Source organism: Bos taurus, chromosome 3, assembly GCF_002263795.3.
Source record: "Bos taurus isolate L1 Dominette 01449 registration number 42190680 breed Hereford chromosome 3, ARS-UCD2.0, whole genome shotgun sequence".
In the NCBI taxonomy this organism is placed as follows: Eukaryota; Metazoa; Chordata; class Mammalia; order Artiodactyla; family Bovidae; genus Bos; species Bos taurus.
In genome coordinates, this window is record NC_037330.1 from 57015213 (window position 1) to 57041443 (window position 26231).

Consider the following 26231-nt stretch of genomic DNA (forward strand, 5'->3'; position numbering starts at 1 on the left):
CTCTTATGATTATGGCAAAAATTCAGATAATGAGAAGATTGATACCGTACTTTATGCTTTAAGTAATGAGAATACTGTGATAATTTATAACCTAGTTCCTCACCACTAGACTCATTAACTAATTCCATTAATATTTACTAAGAATCTATTAATTTACAATTCATCTGGTCCTGGAGATAAGCCTAATCCTAGAGAATTTGGTGGCATGGCATTATAATAAAATTTTATAAGATGCAATGGGGAGCCCATAAATGGGATGCTTAAGAAAGGATTCACAAAGAAGACTGAGAAAGAAAAGTACCTCCTGAGTAGAAAAAGAAAGGCATTCTAGGCAGAGAGAAAAACTTGAGCAAAACCCTTGGAGGTATAATACTGCATGATGCATTCAGATCCTAAAAGTGGTTCTTGATAAGTTTACAATATGAAAGAATGGGTAGGGACAAAGTAAAACACGAGGCAGACGAGTGAGTGAGTCAAGTCGCTCAGTCATGTCAGACTCTTTGTGACCCCGTGGACTGTAGCCCCCCAGGCTCTTCTGTCCATGGGATTCTCCAGGCAAGAATACTGAAGTGGGTTGCCATTTCCTTCTCCAAGGAGACAGTGGGCAGAGGCCAAAACACAGTGTCTTAATCACCATACTGGGATATGAATTGCAACTTGAAAGTCAACAATTCTCAAACTCATTAAGCTGAGAACCTCTCTTTATACACTTAAAAATTTGGGACTCCAAAGAGTTTTCATCAGTATAGGTTAGATCTACCAATATCAAATGAGAAATGAAAACTATAAAACTTAAAAATATTTATTAATTTAAAAATAGTAATAAAGCATGTTAGCAAAAATGACAATTCTGTGAAAATACCTATTTCCAAAAGACAAAATTTAGTAAAAAGAGTGACTTTTTAACATTTTTGCATTTATTTTTATATGTCTAACAATGGAAGATAACTGGATTCTCATAACCGCTCTTCCATTAAAAATATTACCACATAGTATTTGGGTTGGAGTCTATGAAGCAATCAGACACACAGATTTTGTACAGATCCACAGCTGGAAAATGGAGAAGGAAACCAGATCCAGTCTTTTTGCCTGGAAAACCCCATGGACAAAGGAGCCCCAGGGCTACAGTCCATGGGGCTGCAAAGAGTCGCGCATGACTGAGCACACGTGCACAATAGTTGGAAAAGGATTATTTTAATAATATTTTCTGATAATTGTTTGACACTACACTAAAACTCAACAAGTGTTATTTCTCAAAGGCTAGTTGTAAAGTGATAACCCATGTTAGTAAACTTTCTATACACAGTATATTGATCTACCTTGTACCATCACTTAAAAATGCTGGTTTATGGAGTTGCACAGATCCATCAAAGGTCATATGTCTAATTATACAACTCCCCCCTCAATCTCATCAAAATACTCAGTATTGGGAAGCTCATAGTGACAAATACAAGTTTTCTCAAATTTTCTACTGGGCAACAAGTATTATCAGTTGTTTTCCTTCAAGCAACAAATTTACTTTGTAATTTTGTAATTCAACTAAGATATTAATTTTGATATTAAACTGGCAGGAAGATTCAGAGACCTCCTCAACTTCTAGCAGAGGTTCAAACTGCTATTAAAATAGATGTGCTTTGACTGTTGAAATAAACACCATACCAAAAAGATGAAAGCATTTTCAAAATCAAGAAAGAAATGCCAATATTGTCTACAAAGCTGAATTATTTTCACACTTCAACAGCTGCACCTGGTGCTCCATTGACTAGTAAGTAAAAAGAATATGGAGTAACTAGGCATCAACTCCAGCTGGGCTTGGAGATCATTAGCTAAAACCTACGCAGCAGCTGTTTGAAAATGAGAATTAGTGATGCTGAAAACCTGCCATTATTTCACTGGAGCTTGATATATATCATATTCAGAGCAGTGGTTTTCAATTTGAGCATGTATCAGGATGACTTGCAGGGTTTGTTAAAATGCAGATTCCAGATTCCCCACCATCTACAGTTGTTAATTCAGGGTCCAATAATTTTCTATCAAGTTCCCAGGTGATGCTGACATGATGGTCCAGGAATACTTTGAGAATGAATACTCTATAGAGAATATTTCTACTGGTTTATTAACAAGATAGGTGGAGATAACAGTCTTTTTTCTATGTGACTAATTAATTAGTATCCCTAGTAATTTGGAATTTACAGTAATTTTAAGTAGTTTAAATATGTAGAAAATAATGCTACTCAATTTCCTGGTAAAACTAGTTGTGAGAGTGTTCTAGTCAGGACACGTTTTACCCTTTAACTTATGGCATTGGTTCTGCTGGGATGGGTGGGTGTCCCATCTCCTTCGAAGAGCTTTTTCATAAAAGCTACCTTCTTTCTGGAAAAGAATGGTGATGACCATTACCCAGAATAGAATAGATATTACATAAATTTGCTTAATGAAAACAATATCAATTCAGTTCAGTTGCTCAGTTGTGTCTGACTCTTTGCAACCCCATGAATCGCCAGGCCTCCCTGTCCATCACCAACTCCCGGAGTTCACTCAAACTCATATCCATCGAGTCGGTGATGCCACCCAGCCATCTCATCCTCTGTCGTCCCCTTCTCCTCCTGCCCTCAATCCCTCCCAGCATCAGAGTCTTTTCCAATGAGTCAACTCTTCGCATGAGGTGGCCAAAGTACTGGAGTTTCAGCTTTAGCATCATTCCTTCCAAAGAACACCCAGGACTGATCTCCTTTAGAATAGAATGGTTGGATCTCCTTGCAGTCCAAGGGACTCTCAAGAGTCTTCTCCAACACCACAGTTCAAAAGCATCAATTCTTCGGTGCTCAGCTTTCTTCACAGTCCAACTCTCACATCCATACATGACTACTGGAAAAACCATAGCCTTGATTAGACAGACCTTTGTTGGCAAAATAATGTCTCTGCTTTTAAATATGCTATGTGGGTTGGACATAACTTTCCTTCCAAGGAGTAAGTGTCTTTTAATTTCATGGCTGCAATCACCATCTGCAGTGATTTTGGAGCCCCAAAAAATAAAGTCTGGCACTGTTTTCACTGCTTCCCCATCTATTTCCCATGACGTGATGGGACCAAATGCCATGATCTTCGTTTTCTGAATGTTGAGCAACTTTTTCAGTCTCCTCTTTCACTTTCATCAAGAGGCTTTTTAGTTCTTCTTCACTTTCTGCCATAAGGGTGGTGTCATGTATTATTAAATTAATGGATACAGAAGATAAGAGTTCTTCACTAAGCAATCTAAGAAAGAACTACTTTTTAAAAGAAGTGAGAATGTGATATGATGATTTGAACCCTACTAACATAGCAATCAATGTTACACACAGCATGGTCAAAGCTGAAGCTCCACACATACCACACTTTTTCCTATAGGTTTGATATTCTAGGTCTGTCAAATCTTATCCTCAGAGTTTTTTTTCCTCTAATGGTGTCAAGACTATGTAAGAGAGGATAAGGAGCAGGGAAGCTGAAGATTAAAGGAGTTAAATAACACGGTAAATAATTTTCAAGCCTAGATGAAGCCAAAAGTCATAAGGAGAGTTAAGTTATCTTAAATCGAATCCAGGGCATAATAGATTCTGCATGTCTGGGAAAGTACTAGGAATAAATATTTTTAAAAAGCTCCCAGGGTGAAATGAGTCTCAATGACCTGAAAGCTAAAGCGACTGCAGACATTACAAGGTATCCTAGAACAACACTGCAAGCTAGTTAATACATTTTTGTTAACTCTGGTTTATGACTCTATAGGTATCATTCTCCATTTCATACATAACTAAGATATTATGGACGAATTCCCCATAGCATCATTTCTCATTTTTGGAGGCCACTGTATTTCTTACTGAGTTCCAGTTAGTTTCTCCATTTTGGCTTCTTTTTTTGGCAGAGGGGCGGGGGTGGCCTAACATAAACTGGAAATAATGAGTCTAAAAACAAGGTAGTTTAAGGAAAATTAAAATTTAGGAACAATGCTACATTATAAGATGTGATAATTATAGTTCTCAAATCCTTATTTATAACTACAAAAATTAATATTTGCACATTAAGAGTAAATGACCTATACACCCCAATGAAAAGACAGAGATTTTCAGACTGGATAGAAAAAGTATGATTCAACTATATCCTGCCTACAAAAAATTCATTTTAAGATGAAAGAAATAAATGAACTTAAAAAATGGGGGAAAATATATCATGTTAACAATATTCAAAAGAAAACTGGACTGACCATATTAAACACTAAATGGATTTCAGAGAAAAAAATATTTCTAGGAATAAAAAAAGATTATTTCATAATAATAAAGAGGTCAACAGAATAACAATCTTAAATATTTGTGCATCTATAAGAGAATTTCAAACCACACAAAAAACTCAAAACAGACAAATCCACAGGTACAATCAGTGATATCACCATTATTCTCTCAATAACTAATTGAATACATAGTCAAAAATCAGTAAAGATACAGAAAACTTGAACAATACTATCAATTAATTTGGGTCAACTGGCCTTTATAGAACAATAGAGAAGACTGATGTACATTCTTTTCAAGTGCAAGTTGATGAGTCATAAAACAATACTTAATATATGTGAAAGATTCAAATCATACAAAGTATCCTCCCTGATTACTCCAGAATTAAACGATCAATAACAGAAAAGACATTTTAAAAGCCCACAAACATCTGGACTAAATAATACGCTTCAAGTAATCCTCAGGACCTTTTACACAGTTCATGAGGTTTGGGCAAGTATATTGGGGTAGTTTGCCTTCACATTTGTCAGAACTCTCTGCTATGACCCATCCATCTTGGGTGGCCCTGCACAGCATAGTTCAGAGCTTCACTGAGTTATGCAAGCCTCTTTGCCACAAGGCAGTGATCCATAAAGACTCCTGAAAGTTCCTTGGACAGCAAGGAGATCAAATTAGTCAATCTTAAGGTAGATCAACCCTGAATATTCACTGGAAGGACTGATGCCAAAGCTGAAACTCCAGCATTTTGGTCACCTGATGGGAACAGATGACTGACTCATTGGAAAAGACCCTGATGCTGGGAAAGACTGAGGGCAGGAGGAGAAGAGGGTGTCAGAGGATGGGTGTCAGAGGATAAGATTGCTGGACAGCATTACCGATGCAATGAACATGAACTTGGGCAAACTCCAGGAGACAGTTAGGGACAGGGAGTCCTGGCATGCTGCAGTCCATGGGATGCAGAGCCAGACACGACTGGGCGACTAAACAACAACCACCTACAGGACAAAGGAAAAATCTAAAAGGAAATTAGAAAAGCATTCTGAACCTAATAAACATGAAATATACCAAAATTTGTAAGACATAACTAAAGCAGTACTTAGAGAAAAACTAATACTATGATATGATTATATTAGAATAGAAGGTCAGTATCAATGGATTAGGCCTCACCCTAAGAAAATAGAAGAGTAAACAAAAGCAGAAATCCCTGAAATAGAAAACATAAAAACAACACAGAGAAAAATCAATAAAACCAAAGCTGGTTGTTTGAGCAAATACAGTAAAAATTGATAAACCTACAGCTAAATACAGGACAGGGAGGCCTGGCGTGCTGTGATTCATGGGGTCGCAAAGAGTCAGACACGACTGAGCGACTGATCTGATCTGATAGCTAAATACAAAAAAAAAAGAGAAAAGACCCAATTATGAATATCAGGAAAAAGGGGAAGGCGCTACAGAAAATGGGGGTATATTATATAACAATTCTATGCCAATATACTCGACAACTTAGAAGAAATGGCCAAATCCCTTGAAAATCAAAAACTAACAAAGCTCACTCAAGAATAGATAACTAAACTGAATAACCTTTTATATACTAAAGAAATTAAATTTGAAAAAAAAAACCCTCCCACAAAACAAAGTAAAAAAGGCTTTCCACAGAAAAAACAATAGGCCCAGGTGGCTTCACTGGAAAATTTTATCATACATTAAAGAAAAATACCAGTCCACACACACTCAAAGAACACTGAAGAGAACACTTCCGAACCCATTCTATGCAGCCAGCCTTACTCTGATAGGAAATGAGACAGATATTACAACAGCAGGGATCAAATCCCTTATGAACACAGAGGCAAAAGTTAACAAAATTTAGAGAGGTGAATACAATATATAGAAAGGTAATTATCATCCATATAGTTTATCTCAGAAACATATGGTTCGTTTAACATTCAAAAGTCAATGAAATTCACCATATTAACAAGCTAAAAAAAGAAAAACCACCTTAATATATACAAAGAAAATGTTCAACAAAATCCAATACCCATTCATGATAAAAATCTCAGCAAACTAGGAATAGGAGAAAACTTCCTCAAAATGATAATACAGTATCTTTAAAAAATCCACAGCCAACATCATTCTTTATGGAAAGACTATCTATATGTTTTCCCCTAAGAATGGAAATAAGGCAAAAACGTCTCCTCTCACCTCTTTTGTGCAACACTGGCCTACAAGCTTTAGCCAATTCAGTAAGGAAAGAAAAAGTAATTAATAAGGCACACAGATTAGGGAGCAAGAAGTAAAGCTATCTTTTATCACAGCATGCTTGTCTGTGTAGAAACCCCTACAAAGTGTACAGAAAACCTACTAGAGTTATTTGAGTTTAGCAAGACTGCAGAATAAAAAAATCAGTATACACAAATTAACTTATTTCTATATACTAATCAGAAATTTTAGAAAATTTAAAGACCACTTGAAACAGTATTTTAACAAGGACAAATTCTCAAAAAGATATGCAAGACCTCTACAGTAAAAATTATACAACAGTGCTGAGAAAAAAAAGTAAATAAGACCTAAATAGAAAAGTATATCATGTTCACAGGTGAAAGACTGTTAAGAGGCAATTCTCCCCAAATGTACATATAGACGTCATAAAATTCCAATCAAAACCTAGCAGGCTTTTTTGGTATATATATCTGGTATAATTCTATAATCTTTATACAAATGCAAAGGATCTAAAATAGCCAAAACAATTTTACTAAAGAACAGAACTGGAGGATTTCTACTATTTTATCTCAAGACTTATTATCAAGTTACAGTAATCAAAATGGTATGATGCTGGTGTAAAGACAAAACACTGAAATCAAAACAGAATAGTAAATCCAGAAATATAACCACACATATATGCTCAATTGATTTTTGACAAAGTTATTTAGTATGACAATTTAATAGAGCTTATAATTTTTTTCAAAAAAGGTATCAGAATAGCTTGATAGCCATATATTTAAAAAAATTAAAAGGAACCTTCCATCTTACCTTATATCATACTCAAGAAGGAATTCAAAATGGATCATACCTAAATGTAGGAACTAAAATAATAAAACTTCTAAGGGAAACATAATCCTAGCAATCTTGGGTTTGACCAAAAAAACACACAAGAACTATAAAAGCAAAAATCAATATACTCAACTTCACTGAAATTAAAAGGCACAAAAATCAGAAGGAAAGCCACAGAATGGGAGATCGTGTTTACAAAACATATAGCAAAGAAAAGCCTTGCATCTAGTATATATAGAAAACAACCAATGTAATTTTTTAATGGATAAAAGACTTGTACACTTCCTCAAAGAAGAACTGCAGAATGCAGATAACAATGCAAAAAGATGTTCGAAATTCCTCGTCATTATGGAAAATTATTAAAAGCACAATGACATACCACACATATAGAACGGCAAAAATTAGAAACTGATGATACCACATCTTCACAAGAACGTGTAGAAACTGGAATGCTTATGAACTGCTGTTGGGAATACAAAAGAGGACCACCACTCTAGAAAAGTTTGACAGTTTTTTAAAAAGCTAAACATACATCTAACAATAAAACCTAGTCATTCCACGCCTAGGTATTTACCCAAGGAAAATAAATAACAACATATATATTCATTTAAGTCATGTCCAAACATTCACCTTTATGGGAAACACCAATATGTCCATCAGGAAGTAAATGACTAAACAAATGGAGGTGTATTCATACAATGGTTTGCTACTCAATAAAAAGGAAAGACTTATTCATATATATACATCATGTATAAATCTCAGTATCATCACACTAAGTTAAAAAAGCCAGACCTTGTCTACCTCCCCCACAATGAATATATACTGTATAACATAAATATAATATAGAGAGTAATGAACAACAAAGGTGTTAGTTTCATAAAGTTCACCTTTCAGTCAACTGTTTGTTCCCAAATTATTTTACACCAGTTATATTTAATAGTGTAATTGCATAAATCAATGATACATGCATGCAAAAAACGAGTGAGTTGCTGCTTTTGTAAAAATCAAGCTGGAAGACTGGGAAGACCCAGCAGAAATTGCTCTTAGATCAGATATTTATAAGACAACACAAAAGACTTGAAGAAAAAAATCTAGAGATCTAGATTGCAAACATCTTAATTTTCTTTACTACATTTTATAGAAGCCCAAAGTGGATATAAAGTATTACAGATGTGCTTTCTAAAACTCTTATAAGTAGACCATATTTAAACAAATGCACACATATATTTTGACTTAAAATAATTAAGGTACAATTCTCACATGCATCAAATAGAAAATAAGGGCTTAATCTTATTGAATAAGAAGGGTTCCCCTAGGGCCTTTTGAATTCACTTTTATTTAATGGAAAAGCTAACAAACTCCTGGAAAAGACAGATTTACAGCATCAGAAAGAAGAGGAAAAATAATATATAATCTCACCATCCAAATGTAACCCTATGAATATCTGCAAACATTTCTTTACTGTCTTTTTTCCATACTTTTTAAACAGTGACCATAACATGAACACTTTCATATATTGCCTTTTTTTCCTTAACTTTACAAACATGATCATTTTCCCCTATTATTGAAAACTTTTATTTGGAACAGTTGCAGCTGGTACAGCCTTTGAAAAGTAAACACACCAAGGATATACATATTGATGTCTATCTGTACTGAGGGACAAAGAAAGTCACTCATTTCCCTTCCTGAGTTGAACAACAGGAATCAAAGACAATATGGATTAAGGAGAGCTACAAATTGGATTCCTGATGAAGATGCCATAGGCAATAAATAATTGTTCCCTTAAAGAAAAGGCCTGACCTGACCTATTATTTCTCTTTATTCTGATTTATTACCTCAGCTTATTCAAATCTATACAAATAGCTTCTCAGAGAGACTAAGACAACCAAAAGATTGCTGCTACTCAGTCTTATGGACTCTGTGGGAGAGGGAGAGGGCAGGGAGATTTGGGAGAATGGCATTGAAACATGTATAATATCATGTATGAAACGAGTCGCCAGTCCAGGTTCGATGCATGATACTGGATGCTTGGGGCTGGTGCACTGGGACGACCCAGAGGGAGGGAATGGGGAGGGAGGAGGGAGGAGGGTTCAGGATGGGGAACACAGGTATACCTGTGGCGGATTCATTTCGATATTTGGCAAAACTAATACAATATTGTAAAGTTTCAAAATAAAATAAAATTAAAAAGTAAAAAAAAAAAAAAAAGACTAGCTTAATATTTGGTTTAAGAAACAGAGCTATGTCTTCTTTGTGTTAAATAACTATCCATGTTAAATAATATATTTGTAAATTAAAAACAAAAAACAACAAAAAAAACAAATAACAACCTTTGGCAATTATCAAAGTATTTCCCATTTCAAAGGAGAACAGTAAAAATAATTACCTATGTGGAGATTTTTAGATGCAGCTTCAAAAACATTTCTTGCTTCTGTAAGACAGAAGTATATTCTGAAATTTCATGCCTGGTATCTAGCTCCTGCTTTTCTAAGTTTGCATTCTAGGGAATCAATAAAATAAATACAATAAAGATGACAGCAATGATAATGTTGTCAACTAGAAAGCTAAGAACAAGTAGAGCTGTAATGTCCAAAAACGTGGGCAATGACTTTAACTGCTCTTTATTTTCTTAGTTCTAGTTGCATATAACAAAAGTATGCCACATTTCAAAATTATATGACTGAATAGTGCTATTAATACCACTTCTCCTGCTGAGTATTTTTGCCTATTGATTGTTTACCAAAGATCTCTTCTAAGCCCAATTTTCAAAGGTGCTACAAAAATTTTAAAGCATTTTACCTAAGTTGCTGTAAGATTTAAAAATACAAGGGTGCTTTTCAGCTATTTCCAAGTTTTCTAAAATAAATATTACTTTTGGAATCCAAAGAACTTTATTCTCACAGAATGTATCATAGTACAAATATAGTCACCAGCTAAAATTTAAAGAAATATATTTCCATTCATGCATTTTGTGGCTATATATACACATTTGTTGATAGATATTAAAGCTGATATATAGAAACAAAGACCTGATACATTTCGTAACACCCTATTTTAAAAGCGGTTTTTATGCATATAAACATACACATCCACTTTTTTCAATGAGAAGGATATCATTTTGGTTCCAAGTGATCACGCACAAAGCAGGATACAGACTACCAACACAGAAGATGTATTTATTTACTTATACATCTGACTACTTTAGGATATAGTAAACACCAAATTGCTGTTAGTTGGTTCTTCAAATAGGAGAAAAAAAATGAATCTCAATATAATAAATTTAGAATGAAAATTTTGTTGATTAAATCAGTCATTTAAGCACTTTTATTTGATCTCATAAAATGGTTCAAATTAATGGTTTAACTTAGAGTCACCTATAAATTAACCACATAGACTATATACAAGGCTAACCTTAACAGTTCAATAAGAGTTCTCAGATTTTCAGAATTTCTTGCTTTCTATGCAGAATCATCAATGGGAAATAGAATTAATTCTAAGGATACAGATCTAGGTTATTATCCCTTACCATCAGCCTGTTTCTCCACAAAATGGTACTTAAATTATCACGAAGATACTGCCTTTCTCATATCACTTCTTTCTCTTTTAGCATATTTTGAGTTGATGACATAATTAATGGAACTGTTTTCTATATGGAAAAATTTGTTACATGCATACCCTTATACAAAACAGGTCTGCTATTCCATGGACAAAATTTAATCTTGAAGGGGGGCAGGGAGGAGGAGAATAAAATAATAACATAATTCCTCTTAACCTTCAATTTTTTTTTTTTTTGGCCACCAAGGAATTCCTTCACCTTCAGTTTAAATGGCCACCATGAAGACAGCACATTTTGGACTTGCTTTTAGCAAACATGTAGTCATTTAATTTTTCATGTGGCATTAAGTTTAAAAAAAAAAAAAATCTGGGAAGGAAATTCCTATTAATCATATACTTTTTACACAGTATTTTATTTAACATATTACCAAACATATGGTATTATAAAATATAGCCCATTTGAATCTATGCAGTGATGACTACATAAATACATAATTTCAATATATTTACCATCTTGATACTCCAGCAAAACTAAATAGTATACAAACTCTCTTTATCAGGAAGTTAATTTGTTTTGAAAGAAAAAGTCTTATGTGTTTAGTGGGCAATGCAAGAGAGCACTTCCTCTCTATTTAGCACAGCTAAAAATCTAACTACCCCAAAATATTAAAAGCATAAAAAGAAAATGGACTTTCCATGCCTATTTTTAAAATAAGTGCTATAAAAGGAAATAGCAACTCAAAATGGATTAGAGACTTCAACATAAGAATTAAAAGCATAAAACTCCTAGGAAAAAAACATAGGTCTTGGCAATGACTTCTTGTATATAACAGCAAAAGCACAGGCACCAAAAACAGAAAGAGACAAGCAGGACGACATCAAACTAAAAAGCTTCCACACAGCAAAGGAAAATGACATAGAATAGGGGGAAGTATATGCAAACCATATATCTGATAAGGAGTTATTACCCATAATTTATAAGGAACTCCTATAACTCAACACCAAAAATACAAAATGGGCAAAGGACTTGAGTACACATTTTTCCAAAAAAGACATACAAATTACCAACAGGTATAGGAAAAGACATTCAACATTATTCATGAGGGAAAAGGAAGTCAAAGCCACAATGAGGTATCCACACCTGACAGAACAAACATTATGAAGAAAAAAAAATCTAGAAAATAATAAGTGTTGATGAAGATGTGGAGAAAATGGAACTCTTGTGCTCTATTGGTGATGTAGCCATTTATGGAAAACAGTATTGAGGTTGCTCGAGAAATACGCAAACAGTGTATGTTCCACCAACCCCATTTCTGGGTATTTATCCAAAGGAATTGAAATCAGGATGGAAAAAAAGACATCTGTACTCCCATGATCATTGCAACATGATTCACAATGCCCAAGAGGCAGAAACAACCTGAATGTCCAAAGACAGAAAAACAGATTTTGTGTGATAAGCACGAACCAAAACCCACCCACACAGGAAGACTATTTAGCCATGAAAAAAGGAAATCCTGTCATGTGTGACAACATGGATGAACCTGGAGGATTTACACTAAATAAAATAAAGGACAAACAGTCACAAAAGGACAAACACTACATGATTCCACTCACATGAGGTATCTAAAGTAGTCAAACTGGTGGAAAGGAAAAGAGAATGGTGGTTGCCAGGGAATTCGAGGAAGAGGAAATGGGGAGCCGCTGTTCAGTAAGTCTTATTTCACTTATACAAGATTGAAAAAAAAGTCCTAGGAGAGATCAGGTGTAAAATTATGCTTATAGTTAACAATTATAATTAACAATAATATACTGTACACTTTTTTGCCATGAGGGTTAAAAAAAGGTTCATGGTTATTTTTACCAAATATTCTTTCCATCAGAAAATTAAAAACAATTTACAACTGTATGTAACTGGAATTATGTTAAATTTATACACTACTAGGAAAGGAAAAAAGCAATATATTCAAGTGATTCAAACATAAATAAGTATTTTTCAAAAGACTGTGCAACAAAAAGTCTCAAGAGGTCCTGTATCCATCCACCCAATTTCCACCCTTCACAATATGTAACCACTATTATTTGTTACCCTTTCAGAGATCATTTTATGCATATACAAGCTAAAACAACTAAATACCTCTCTTTGACACCAATATTAGAATATATACCTTGTCTCTGTTTCTTTTAAATGTAAATATATCTTAAAGATTTTTCCACATAGAGATCTTCCTTGTTCCTCTTTTTTATTTTAAGCAGCAAGGCATTTCAGTGTAGACATATCATAATTTATTCAATCAATCTTAATGATGAACATTTAGCTGGTCTCTTTTCTTTGGCCATAAAAAATATTCTAATAACAACTGGTACATTAAGTTATGGAATTTTTCAGATGCTTAAGAACAATAATGAACACTAAAGTCTTTATTGAGACTTTTTTTCCCAACATGTTTCGCTGACACCTTTCAACAGAATTTTTCCTTATCTATAAAATGGAGGGTTAGGGTTAGATAATCTCTATGACCTTTTCTAGCCCTAATTTTTACCAGATGTTCCAGAACATGAAGTGAGCAGAAGATGGCAGAGTGGAAGGATGTGTGCTTATGTTCTCCTGCGAGAACTCCAAAATTGCAACTCACTGCTGAGTTGCAATCCTAAAAGATAATGCTGTTAAAGTGCTGCACTCAATATGTCAGCAAATTTGGAAAACTCAGCAGTGGCCACAGGACTGGAAAAGGTCAGTTTTCATTCCAATCCCAAAGAAAGGCAATGCCAAAGAATGTTCAAACTACCACACAATTGCATTCATCTCACATGCTAGCAAAGTAATGGTCATAATTCTCCAAGCAGGCTTCAACAGTACATGAACTGAGAACTTCCAGATGTTCAAGCTGGATTTAGAAAAGGCAGAGGAACCAGAGGTCAAATTGTCACCATCCGTTAGATCACTGAAAAAGCAAGAAAGTTCCAGAAAAAAATCTAGTTCTGCTTTATTGCCTATGCCAAAGCCTTTGACTGTGTGGATCACAACAAACTGTGGAAAATTCTTCAAGAGATGGGAATACCAGACCACCTGTCCTGCCTCCTGAGAAATTCATATGTAGGTCAAGAAGCAATAGTTAAAACTGGACATGGAACAATGGACTGGTTCAAATTTGGGAAAGGAGTATGTCAAAGCTGTATATTGTCATCCTGCTTATTTAACTTATATGCAGAGTACATCATGCAAAATGCCAGGCTGGATGAAGCACAAACTGGAATCAAGATTGCTGGGAGAAATATCAATAACCTCAGATATGCAGATGACACCACCCTACGGCAGAAAGCAAAGAGGAACTAAAGAGCCTCTTGATCAAAGTGAAAGAGGAGAGTGAAAAAGTTGGCTTAAAACTCAACATTCAGAAAACTAAGATCATGGCATCCAGTCCCATCACTTCGTGCAAATAGAGGTGGAAACAATGGAAACAGTGACAAATTTTATTTTCTTGGGATCCAAAATCACTGCAGATGGTGACTACAGCCATGAAATTAAAAGACGCTTACTCCTTGGAAGGAAAGTTACGACCAACCTAGACAGCATATTAAAAAGCAGAGACATTACTTTGCCAACAAAGGTCCGTCGAGTCAAAGGTATGGTTTTTCCAGTAGTCATGTATGAATGTGAGAGTTGGACCATAAAGAAAGCTGAGCACCGAAGAATTGATGCTTTTGAACTGTGGTGTTAGGAAGACTCTTGAGAGTCCCTTGGACTGCAAGGAGATCAAACCAATCCATCCTAAAGGAAATCAGTCCTGAATATTCATTGGAATATTCTGATGTTGAAGCTGAAGCTTCAACACTTTGGCTACCTGAAGCGAAGAACTGACTCATTAGAAAAGACCCTGATGCCGGGAAAGATTGAAGGTAGGAGAAGAAAGGGACGACAGAGGATGAGATGGTTGGATGGCATCACCGATTCAATGGATATGAGTCTGAGCAAGCCCCGGGAGTTGGTGATGGACAGGGAAGTCTGGTGAGCTGTAGTCCATGTGGTTGCAAAGAGTCAGACAAGACTGAAAGGCTGAACTGAACTTTCAGAATATGTCAGTACAATACTCTTAGCTGCCACCTTCTAACTTTCCATTACTTTTATCGAACTTGTTTTCACTTGACATTTAATTTCAAAATATTGTCATGACAGTAACCCTAATGGTAGATGTTAGAATAATATATAAGAGTAAATAAATTACATACATTTATGTTGAGTTTCCAGGATGGGACCCCAAACTCAAAATAAAACACATGAACTGTCAAATATTTCATTACACTGAAAATAATTATTTCATTGATAGTGATGGACTTTGCTCATCTGTACATTCATTGATACATTTCACTATTTTTCTTAGTAGTAAAAGACTCATTATGAGATAACCGCTGAGTGTTAAGGACACAGCATATTTTCAAAGAAGAGACCAAAGCCATCTTGATCAAATGGATGATCATGACCTAAGCAAACATAATTTCACAGTTTTTAAACTGCAGTATTATGAGGGAGTATAGTTAAGTCTATGGCTATTAATAGGTAAAATTCCATTGGTTAAAATACATTGATCACTAATTCTATAAAGTTTTTCATTGCACTCTTCTCCCATAAAAATGTCCAAAATCAAATTCTAATAGATGAATGAATAGAACACTGACCAAGAAAGAAGCTCCCAATAAAATGTTAAATGAGAAAAGAACCCACAAAAAGAATACAGACGGTAGCATCTCTATTTTACTAAAAATAAAAATTACACACATACACACAAAGACACATAATATGTTGTGAGTAAAAACTGGTAGTATCTCTCTGAGGGCAATTTGGCAAAATAACAATGTAAGCCCTATGCCAAGCAATTTTATTTCTAGGTACCTACTAGAAAAGCATTTGCTTGTGTGTACAAAGAAACATGAATCATAATGTTGACAACTGCTTATAATTTGTTTAAAAAAATTGGATAGAAGCTAAAAGTCCATTAGCAGAATAAATAAGTGCATATATGCTACACAGTATGGCTCCTCACTCCAGTACTCTTGCCTGGAAAATCCCATGGACGGAGGAGCCTGGTAGGCTGCTGTCCATGGGGTCGCTAAGAGTTGGACACGACTGAGCGACTTCACTTTCACTTTTCACTTTCATGCATTGGAGGAGGAAATGGCAACCCACTCCAGTGTTCTTGCCTGGAGAATCCCAGGGACAGCGGGGCCTTGTGGGCTGAGGTCTATGGGGTCGCACAGAGTTGGACACGACTGAAGCGACTTAGCAGCAGCAGTAGCAGCAGTTAAAAAAACTAGATTTAGAAATATGAACGTGGCTAGATGTTAAAACTATTGAGTGAAAAATACAAACTATAGAATCACAATACACTATGATAAACATCTCTGCAAATAAATAAATAAAACTATTTTTTCTATGGTTACATACGTATGAATAAAAATATTTACCAAAATATACTAGATGAATATACATCCCATATATAATAGTTATGTTAGTTCTGTAAGAGAAATGCTTCCCAGGAGGCACTAGCGGTAAAGAACCCGCCTGCCAATGCAGGAGATGTAAGAGATGCAAGTTCAACTCCTGGGTTGGGAAAATTCCCTGGAGGAGGGCATGGCAACCCAATTCAGAATTCTTGCCTGGAGAATGCCATGGACAGAGGAGCCTGGCGGCTACAGTCCATTGGGTTGCAAAGAGTCAGATATGACTGAAGCGACTTAGCACGCACACAAAAGAGAAATAGATGAGAATTGGAATGGTGTCAAAATAAACTTTAGCTTTATTTGAAATTACCTATATTTTAATAAATATTTTTTAAAATGTAGCTATATCTAAAAGTCTGGAAGTAAATATGCCTGTTAATATTTGATAATTCTCACAGCAGTGATTTATCTCCTTCTTTGTACTTTTCTATATTCTTTTAATTTCTAAAATGTTAAGAGAAAAATACTGAAGACAACTTATTTATTGGACCACATTTATTCATACAAACATGCAGAATAAATGGAAAGAATAGATTACATTTTAACTTGCATTTTTCAAAAGCAAGATACAGTGAGTAACTATAACAGTTACCCAACTCAAACCAACTTAGCAATCTTCAATGGTTACTGCACACCACAGGGAGATATTTTTCATTTTGAAGCAAAGGAGAACTATCTCCAAGACATTTACAAATCACAATATAATATAATTAGCAAACATTCAGGTACCTCTTTTACAACTAGAAAATGAGCACATTCAAATGACAAAAAAGCAAAAGTTTGGAGCTCATAAAGAAAATGTCAGTGTATCCATGAATGCGATTAAATTAGACAATAAGGGAAACAAATACATTTATATTATTCATTTCACTGGAACAGGAAAAACATTTCAATTACCAAAATGAGTAACACTTCATTTAACAAATATTGTTGGGAAATGAAGTGACATATATAAGTGAATTTTCTAGATAACTGGAGCTTATCTGTTTAAAATCAAAACCTTTCAATTTAACCATTCAGATAAAAATCTCTCAAAAATCACATACTTCACTGTGGTTTAAAACACATATTAAATATATCCAAGGTTTTCCTTAAAAACTATAGGTCAGCATTCATTCATTCACTCACTCATTCTGCAAATAAGATTTGTTTTCAAGGAGTTTGCAATACAAATATTCAAGATTAAACAATCTAAGATAATTTTACAGTCAGTTCATCAACTGAATTAAAAATAAAATTCCCCCCCAAAAATTAAATATCTAAGTACTTCATCCCTGTATTATCTCCCACTTCTTCCCTAAATAAATCTTCCAGCCAAACTATTCAGTCTCCATCACCTAGTCTATGTTTTCACATCTTTGGGCCTTTGCTCAGTATTCACTCCACTTGGAATATCCTCCCTCTGACAGGTATTAGAAACCTACTGATCCTTCAAAGCCCATCTCAAATCTCAACTATATTGTGAATGGTATTTCTTATCTTCCCAATTAAACCAACTGTGCTAAAAATGTAAGATATTCACTTTCCTGAACAATCTGTTTTACAACAGTACTGGAAGTTGAATTTTACATCCTGTGGGAAGATGAAGATTTACACAAAAAGTATTAATTGAGTAACAGGGTCATACTCATACTCCTCACCTGTAAAATACAAGCAGCAGCAAACTTGCAAGGTTATTATGAAATGTACAGCTTATAAGGTGTCTATAAGCAATGATGGATACACAGTAGATGTATAAAAAAATGCATAACTGCTCCTGAATAATTCATCTCTCAGTATATTAAGTATATTGGCTATTTTCCTGTAATACTAACATTTGCAATATAAAGAATCTACATTTTCATTTATCATGGCATAACTTACTATGACCTTCACTGGTATTGCATTAAGCTGTTATTACCATAAATTCAATTTTTGTTTCAACACTTTCAAACAAATTAAAGGACAGGTGGTCTACTCAATTTTTACTTTGATCAAGATTAAGAACTACCTCTTTATCTTTGAAAGCTAATCCTTTTATATTTGCCAAATACTACTCACTAGACTCAGTATTCATGCCTGGAAAATCCCACGGACAGAGGAGCCTGGTAGGCTACAGTCCACGGGGTTGCAAAGAGTTGGACACGACTGAGTGAATTCACTTCACTCACTAGACAGGTAAAACAATCTGTTCAGCTACTGTGTCTCAACTGATAAACCACTTTTCCACTTCTTTGTTATACTTAAGCTCGTAATTGCTCACTGTGGCACTGAATATTGCTATTCATTATAAGGAATTGTAAGTCCACTCAACAGAGTACAATAATGGCATTATACAAACTAAAAAATTAACCATTTTAAATTAAAATTAGCATTGAAGAGTCAGAGAAAGAAGATAAGTTCAGAGTTCTACTATGGAGCTACTGGGAGGGCATTTCATTCTCATACTGAAGAGTCTGAGTAGTAACTGTGTGACAGTCTTGGAACTCCAGCAGAAAACTCATATTCCCTTCTAGCAAAGATTCTTTATTACCTATTACTTCTGAGTACCCAACAGGGTTTTTGGACTTCATCCATTCTAGTTCACCAATTATGTATCAGTCATCAGAGGAATATTTATGGATAAAATGATATGACGTCTGAGATATGCTACAGTGGGGGAAGTACAGATGAAGCAAGATTCTGTGTGAGCTGATTAGTTGCGATAGCTTAGTGGTATAGGGATTCATCTTACTATTATGTATATCTTGTACATGTCCATAATAATTCAAAAATATATATAATCTCAGCTTCCACAATTTATTAAAACATTTAAATAATGGCATTTATCATTATTTTTCAACCCAGAGGCTCATCATGATTAGAAGACTGGGTTTACAACACATTAAATGAATTAGAAAAAAAGCAAAGATTGAGAATGAGTCAGATGAAAGGAAGGAAATTATTTTTATAAAGGGCAGTAATCACAGATGGTCAAATTGAACCAGCTGTTCATCCAGAAAATCTGTGGGAGTTAATCTGGAGCCTATTCAAAGCTTAATTATACTGGTCTTTCATATATACATTTCATAGCTTTTTAGGCCAAGAATATCTGTTATTGGGACTACTTTCACTGTCAAAATAATTGAAAAAAAAAAAGGCAATAAAAGGAAAAGAAAAGCCAAATGCATTTTTTATTAAAAATAAGAACTCGGACTAGATAAATAGTAAGCAGGACCATGAATAAAGAGAATACTGATTACTTTGGAAATTAACCTCTGCCACTAAAAAGCTGTCACTGCCAATATAGAATAATCTATGACTATCTGCTCCAAGATAAAATACTTTGTTATAATAATCTATAAAAGGATCAAAATAACAAAAAAGCCTCAAATTTATCAATAACATAAAGATGTCTTAACACTGTCTTAAAAGTTAGCAGTTAAAATTAGACCTTCAATTAAATTAGCATTTTAATATTCAAGCCCATTTTTGACTTTTAACATATAAAATTATGCAGGGCTGGGAAAGAGAACTTATATAGCACTGTTATTTCAAAAAAGATTAATTTTCATCCAATACTGTTTATAATGCTATCTTCAAAAACAAAGTTTATAAATTTATAAGCTTCTATATCATATAATCAATTTAAATGTTTATGATACTGAAAAATTTCTCCTAAGCCTGATACTCTCAGTTCACTCATGAACAAATCTTTTGGTATGAGCTATTTGCAGAACAATGTTTACTGATTAACTAATACATTTAAGAGCAATTATTTTCTTAATTTTCTCCAGCTATCATTACTGAAGTCTTATTTAAATAGGACTTTTTACATTTTAAAACTGCTTTGCAATAATTTTTAATAATTAACCATGTGTAATTCAATTATCTCTTGTAACCATGAAAGAAAAATGGTGCATTGAAGCAGTTAAGTATGCCATAAAATATTGGAATTATAATATCATGGTGGTACAGTGGAACATTTTCCATCTTAGAAGAAAAGTGAAAGAAAGTGAAAGTGAAGTTGCTCAGTCGTGTCGGACTCTTTGCGACCCCATGGACTGTTGCCTACCAGGCTCCTCTGTCCATGGGATTTTCCAGGTAAGAATACTGGAGTGGGTTGCCATTTCCAACCAACACCTAAACTTTCTCATGTGTTCTTTAAAAAATGGTCACACATTTTTAACCTTTCAAACTTTGTCATCTCCACTAGCTAAGCAATAGTCTTCTGTTCATTATCATCTGAAATAATATTTCAATCGCAGTTTAAATCAGTAAATTTTAAACAAATTTATATTAAGTATTCAGTCACAGAATTAAGAACTAGGAAAGATCTTAGAGAAGTGCTACTCAAAGTGCCCACCTGAGACCAAATAAGGACCTTGTACATGAGTGTAAATTAAATTCACTACTTCTTTAATCAAGTCTTCTACAAAAAAAAAAAAAAAAAATCAGCCAAATTAAATAGTGTGCTCATGCTTTAGCTGATTTGCATTCTTGCACAAGCTCCACATATCCTTGTGGACTGGTAATAAATAGTTCAAAGGCTGGCAGACAGTCTGTGAACCACACTCAATAGCACTGTCTTTGAGATCATCTAGTTCAGTAGATCTTAACCCAGGCTCCACACGAGAATTATTTGGGAAACTTTAGAAAACATGAACACCTAGGATTCACCTTCAGAGACTCTGACTGACTTACTGGGTTTTCGTTTACAGCTGGGGCATAACCAAGCCCACTGGGGTATATTTCTGCTGATCTAGACTCATTTCATTCGACAGATGAAAACAGAAGCTTAGAGAAACAAAAAACTTATTCTTAGTTTACAAGAACAGAGAATCAAAGGACCGACATTCAGTACAAGACACTTTCCACTATATCCCATACATAAGATCAGTTACAATTATTACAGCACCATTTTATATTCAGGATACTATGGGAACAAAAACATTAACTTTCTGCTTTATTATTAATAAAGTAAGGAATAACAAAATATAAGTATTAGATGGTTAAATTTAGGTCACTTGAAGAATTAATATCTTCCTCAAGATATAAATTAACTTGTTACTAATTTCTCCAGTGGCTCTTCACCACTTAGTTTCTCAAAGATGGATACTTCCCTGTAGTATGACCCCAAAGATACATTTAAATCAAAATCCTGGAAACAAAATAATTTTCTAAGTATAGGAGAATGCCCACTGCTTGAAGAAAACAGTAACATGAATACTTTAGTGATTAAATCATCCTCAGTCTGTTTTACATTTATAATTTTGTATATCAAATTTTCTTATAGACATGCATGCTTAAAGACCCACTCACTTCCTCCATTCAACATATCCTTATTTTGCACCTAGTAAGAACTAGGTATCACGCAAGCTGTTACAGAGACGTAACTAAGACACATTTCTTGTCTTTAAGAAATTCAAAGTCTGGCATTGTCAAGGTATTAGCATGTGTCTCAGTTTCATTCTGTTCATGTAGGCACACAAATAGGCATTATTTTTTATGCAAGTAATAGCATATTGTACATACTGTTCTAACACCCACTTTTTAAACACAGCTTGAAAACATTACACATCAGTTTGTGTAAGTGGTTATTCTTAACAGCAGCACAGTATTCTTCAGAAAGCATGAACTATAACTTATTTAAACCAATGATCTGTTAATAAACATTTAAAGTGTCTTACAATTTCTTTTATGACAAACAATTGCTGCAATCAATAACCTTGTAAATACATCATTGCAAGGTAAGAATATACAGATCACGCATACATCAGACATCAACCAGCTATCTGAGTTTACTGCCTGTGTCATAAGCCATACCCATCTATACCGGCTGTTACACGTTTCCATCCCACTACAGGTAACCTTCCTTCCACCACTTCACAGTAACTCACAAGGTACAACTCTTTTAGGACCCACTTCCACAAGCAAACTTCATGTTCTCTTCAAGGCAAAGTACTGTATTTATTTTAGCATAACTGTTTTACACACATAACAAGTGCTACAATTTTATTAGAATCATATATTTTATGTGTGCCACTGATGAAGTTTTTAAGCATTGTGCCTCTAACCTCATTTTTCTTGCAAGCCCTGTTCGCCTAGTGCAGTGATTTTTAGGAACACATGCCAAATTATGGAAAAACTGACTGTACACTCTCATAACAATGTATGAGGGTGTCTATTTTTCCATTAAAGTGGTGTACTGGAAATATTTTAAACCTTATTGGGTTGGCCAAGAAGTTTGTTTGGGTTTTCTGTAACATGGAAAAATCAGAGGGAACTTTTTTGGCCAACTCAATAATATGATAGGCAACCCACCCACTCCCGTATTCTTGACAGGAAAATCCTATGGACAGAGCAGCCTGGTGGGCTACAGTCTGTAGGGTTGCAGAGTTGGACATGACTGAGTGAGCATGAAAACACACAAAAAGTATCTTAGAGTTAGCTTACATTTAAATTATATTTTCAGTATGAAGAAAAATTATCTTCAACAAATGAAAATATATATTATCTACTTAATGAAACTAGTTCATCAAATTAAAATAATCTCTGTCAAAATAGACCTACTGACTTTAGCCATTCTACTATTTTTCCTTTCTAATCTTTCAAAAGAATTTTGGAAATCCTGTTTATCTCAAAGCACAAAACTGTGTTATCTATGGACAGTTCTATGATCTTGCACTCCACATATTATAAGAAAGAGGACACCATTTTCTTACTGGTGTAAGCGAAAAAACAACTTTTGGTTGAAATATATGGAGCTGATGGATCTCTACCACCATTTACACAAAAATAATATGCCAACTATCAACCTCAGATTTTTGTTGTTGTTGTTTGAAAATTATAAATGTGACAAGCAAACTGAGTGCTCGGGCTTATGAGGCTATAATTCTTCATTATCCCAAATACGGATTCATCAAAGAAGTTGGAATTTTTGTAGAGCAAGCAATTATTGGCTGAAAGGAGGACTCAATATCATGTAGTCTCTAAACAAGGTCTAAATTGTGTGCTTCTTGCAAACTCAAAGCAAGTATGGTAGGAATGGGAGAAGGACATATCTGTAAGGCTGGTAGGATGGGCCTACAAGGAATCTATTTGTATGTAATGAAAAAACAGGCTACTAAAGACAAGTCAGTGGAAACCTTCAGGTAAACTCTCCACTAAATCCCTTAAATTACCCCTTAATTAACTTCCTAGCCAGTATTTGGGAGGGGGGGAATAAAGCCACCCTAAATGGGCGGCAAGCTGCAGTTAGCAAACAAAGGACCTTGATATTAAAGCTGGGGTTTGTGGGGGAGGGGAAAACTCTTTGAGTGTATCTTTACAGAATGATACTCAAAACTGTGGAACTTAATATTAAACCTGGGGCTTGTGGGGGAGGGGAAGACTGACTCTTGGATGTATCTTTATGGAATGATACTCAAAACTGTTTATTCTCACACTTCATTTGTATGGTCTAAAGATCTTGTTGTGGGCTGAACTGTGTCCTCCCTGTGATAATATATGATAAATTTAAATCCAATCAACCCTTGAACAACATGGAGATTAGGGGCACTGATCCTTGTGCAGTTGAAAATGCACATATAACACAAAGTTGGCCTTTCTTTTCTGTGGTTCCTCTGTATTCACAGTTCTGCATCCACGGTTCAACCATTAATTCTGTAGTGCTGTATCATTCACTATTGAAAAAAACTGCCACGTAAGTAGACCCGCTAAGTTCAAATATATGTGTTCAAGTGAAAAGTGAAAGTGTCATTCAGTTGTGTCCGACTCTTTGCAACCCCATAGACTGTAGCCCACTAGGCTCCTCTGTTCAGGCAAGAATACTTGCTCTTCTCCAGACAAGAATACTGGAGTGGGTAGCCATTCCCTTCTCCAGAGGATCTTCCCGACCAGGGATATGAGCCACGAGGGAAGCCCTATGTTATTCAAGAGTTAACTGTAAATATTTGGTCTTCACCCCAGCTCCTGGCCAGAGCTCCTAGAACCCTTATAATTCCTTAAGTGAAAAGAATGAAAGGAGCATCTTTTGTTAAAACATTCGGTCTTCTGTCCTCTATTTCTGAAACAGCTTCAGAGCCATAAAGGTGAAAAGAGTCTCTTATGTCATTCATAATAAACCCTTTAAAACTACATTTGAGTATTCGTTAATGAGGTGCTTTTTGGAAAGTACCTAGGCAACCTCAGGATGGGTGCCTGGTTGTAAGGGGAATCTGGGGAGGGCTGGAGGTAACTGCCAATGATTTAATCACTCATACCCATGGAATGAGGTCTACATTAAAACAAACACAAAAACCTAACCAAAGGGGTTTTGGTGACCTGCCAGATTGCTGAACACATGGAGGTGCTGGGTGGCTGGTGCACCTGGAGAGGGCATGGAAACTCCATATGCCTCCCCATACCTTATTCTATCCATCTCTTTCATTTGGCTTTCCTGAATTGTATCTTTTTCTAACAAACCAATAATCAAATAAGTCAACATTTTCTGAGTTCTGTGAGCCATTCTAGCAAATTATCAAACCTGAGGAGGGGGTGTGGGAACCTTTAATCTACAGCTGCTTGGTCAGCAGCATGGGTAGTGACAAGTGAACTTTTGACTGGCAAGAGGAAGTTGAGTGGAAGCAGACTTGTATGACTGATGCTAACTCCAAGTAATTAGTATCATAATTGAGTTTTACAACACCCAGTTGGTGTCTGGAGTTAGAAAACTGGCTGGTGTGGACAAACTCACACACCTGGGATCAGTAGTGTAGAACAGCAGAGAAGGCAGAAGAGCTGTCTCCTTTCACCCCTGAAATTTGTACGTTGAAGTTCTAACCTCAGTACCTAAGAATGTGACTGGGCTTGTAGATACAGTCTTCAGTTCAGTCACTCAGTCATGTCCGACTCTGCAACCATATGGATTGCAGCACGCCAGGCTTCCCTGTCCATCACCAACTCCCAGAGCTTGCTCAAACTCATGTCCATCAAGTCGGTGATGCCATCCAACCATCTTATCCTCTGTCATCCCCTTCTCTTCCTGCCTTCAGTCTTTCCCAGCATCAGGGTCTTTTTCAATGAGTCAGTTCTTCCCATCAGGCGGCCAAAGTATTGAAGTTTCAGCATCAGTCCTTCCAATGAATATTCAGGACTGATTTCCTTTAGGATTGACTTGTTTGATCTTCTTGCAAGGGACTCTCAAGATAAGAGTCTTGAAAGAAGTAATTAAGGTATAATGAGGTCATCTGGGTGGGCCCTAATTCAAGTTGACTGGGATCTCTTTAAAAAGAGGAGATTAGGACACAGACAAGCACTTCCTGAAGGCAGAGGGAAAAGACAGATGTTGTAAAGATGAGGGGAGACCTCAGGGAAAAAAAATCAATGCTGCTAACACCTTTATCTCAGTTCTAGCCTCCAGAACTGTAAGAAAATAAATTCCTGTGTTTAAGCCACCCAAATTGAGGGAATTTGCTATGGCAGCCCTAGCAAACTAATGCAGACAATAAAACAAGGGACAATTAAAAATTAATCAAATTAAGAACTACAGTATCTAAAAAATTTGAAACTCAGGAAACTTAGTGCCGTGTTGTGATGAAGAGTGCTGCAGCACATTGATTCACTTCAGCACTGCATCTAGTGGAGCAGGAAAAAAATTCAGAAACGACCAAAGAGCTGCTGATCAGACCTGAGACCAGGAGACACATTTCTAACAGTGGACTAGAGGCAAACACACTCTGTGAGAACTAAAACCCATGGAAGTGTCCAATACTTTATGACACAATAAGGACCATCCTTTTTATCTTTCTTCTGCCCCTCAATTTTAGAGTCAAAGAGATTTGAAACGGCTATAGTTCCATGTGATAAGGAAAATGATTTCTATTTAATAAATGTGAACATATTTTCAGAATAAAATTTAGCAAAAATTATAAT

At 35.2% G+C, this 26231-nt stretch overlaps 1 protein-coding gene across 7 annotated transcripts in view; it reads right to left on the bottom strand.

The window, feature by feature from the left end:
• The window catches only part of HS2ST1 (heparan sulfate 2-O-sulfotransferase 1), a 188368-nt gene that overhangs the window by 58605 nt on the left and 103532 nt on the right, over positions 1 to 26231 (bottom strand). For 2 of the 7 annotated variants that reach the window (XM_015464937.3, XM_015464936.3), the window contains exon 2: positions 9694 to 9738. The exons of the other annotated variants lie outside the window; for them this stretch is intronic. In XM_015464937.3, the coding sequence (XP_015320423.2) occupies positions 9694 to 9738 (45 nt within the window). The remainder of the gene's footprint in view (positions 1 to 9693; positions 9739 to 26231) is intronic. 7 annotated transcript variants of the gene reach the window in all.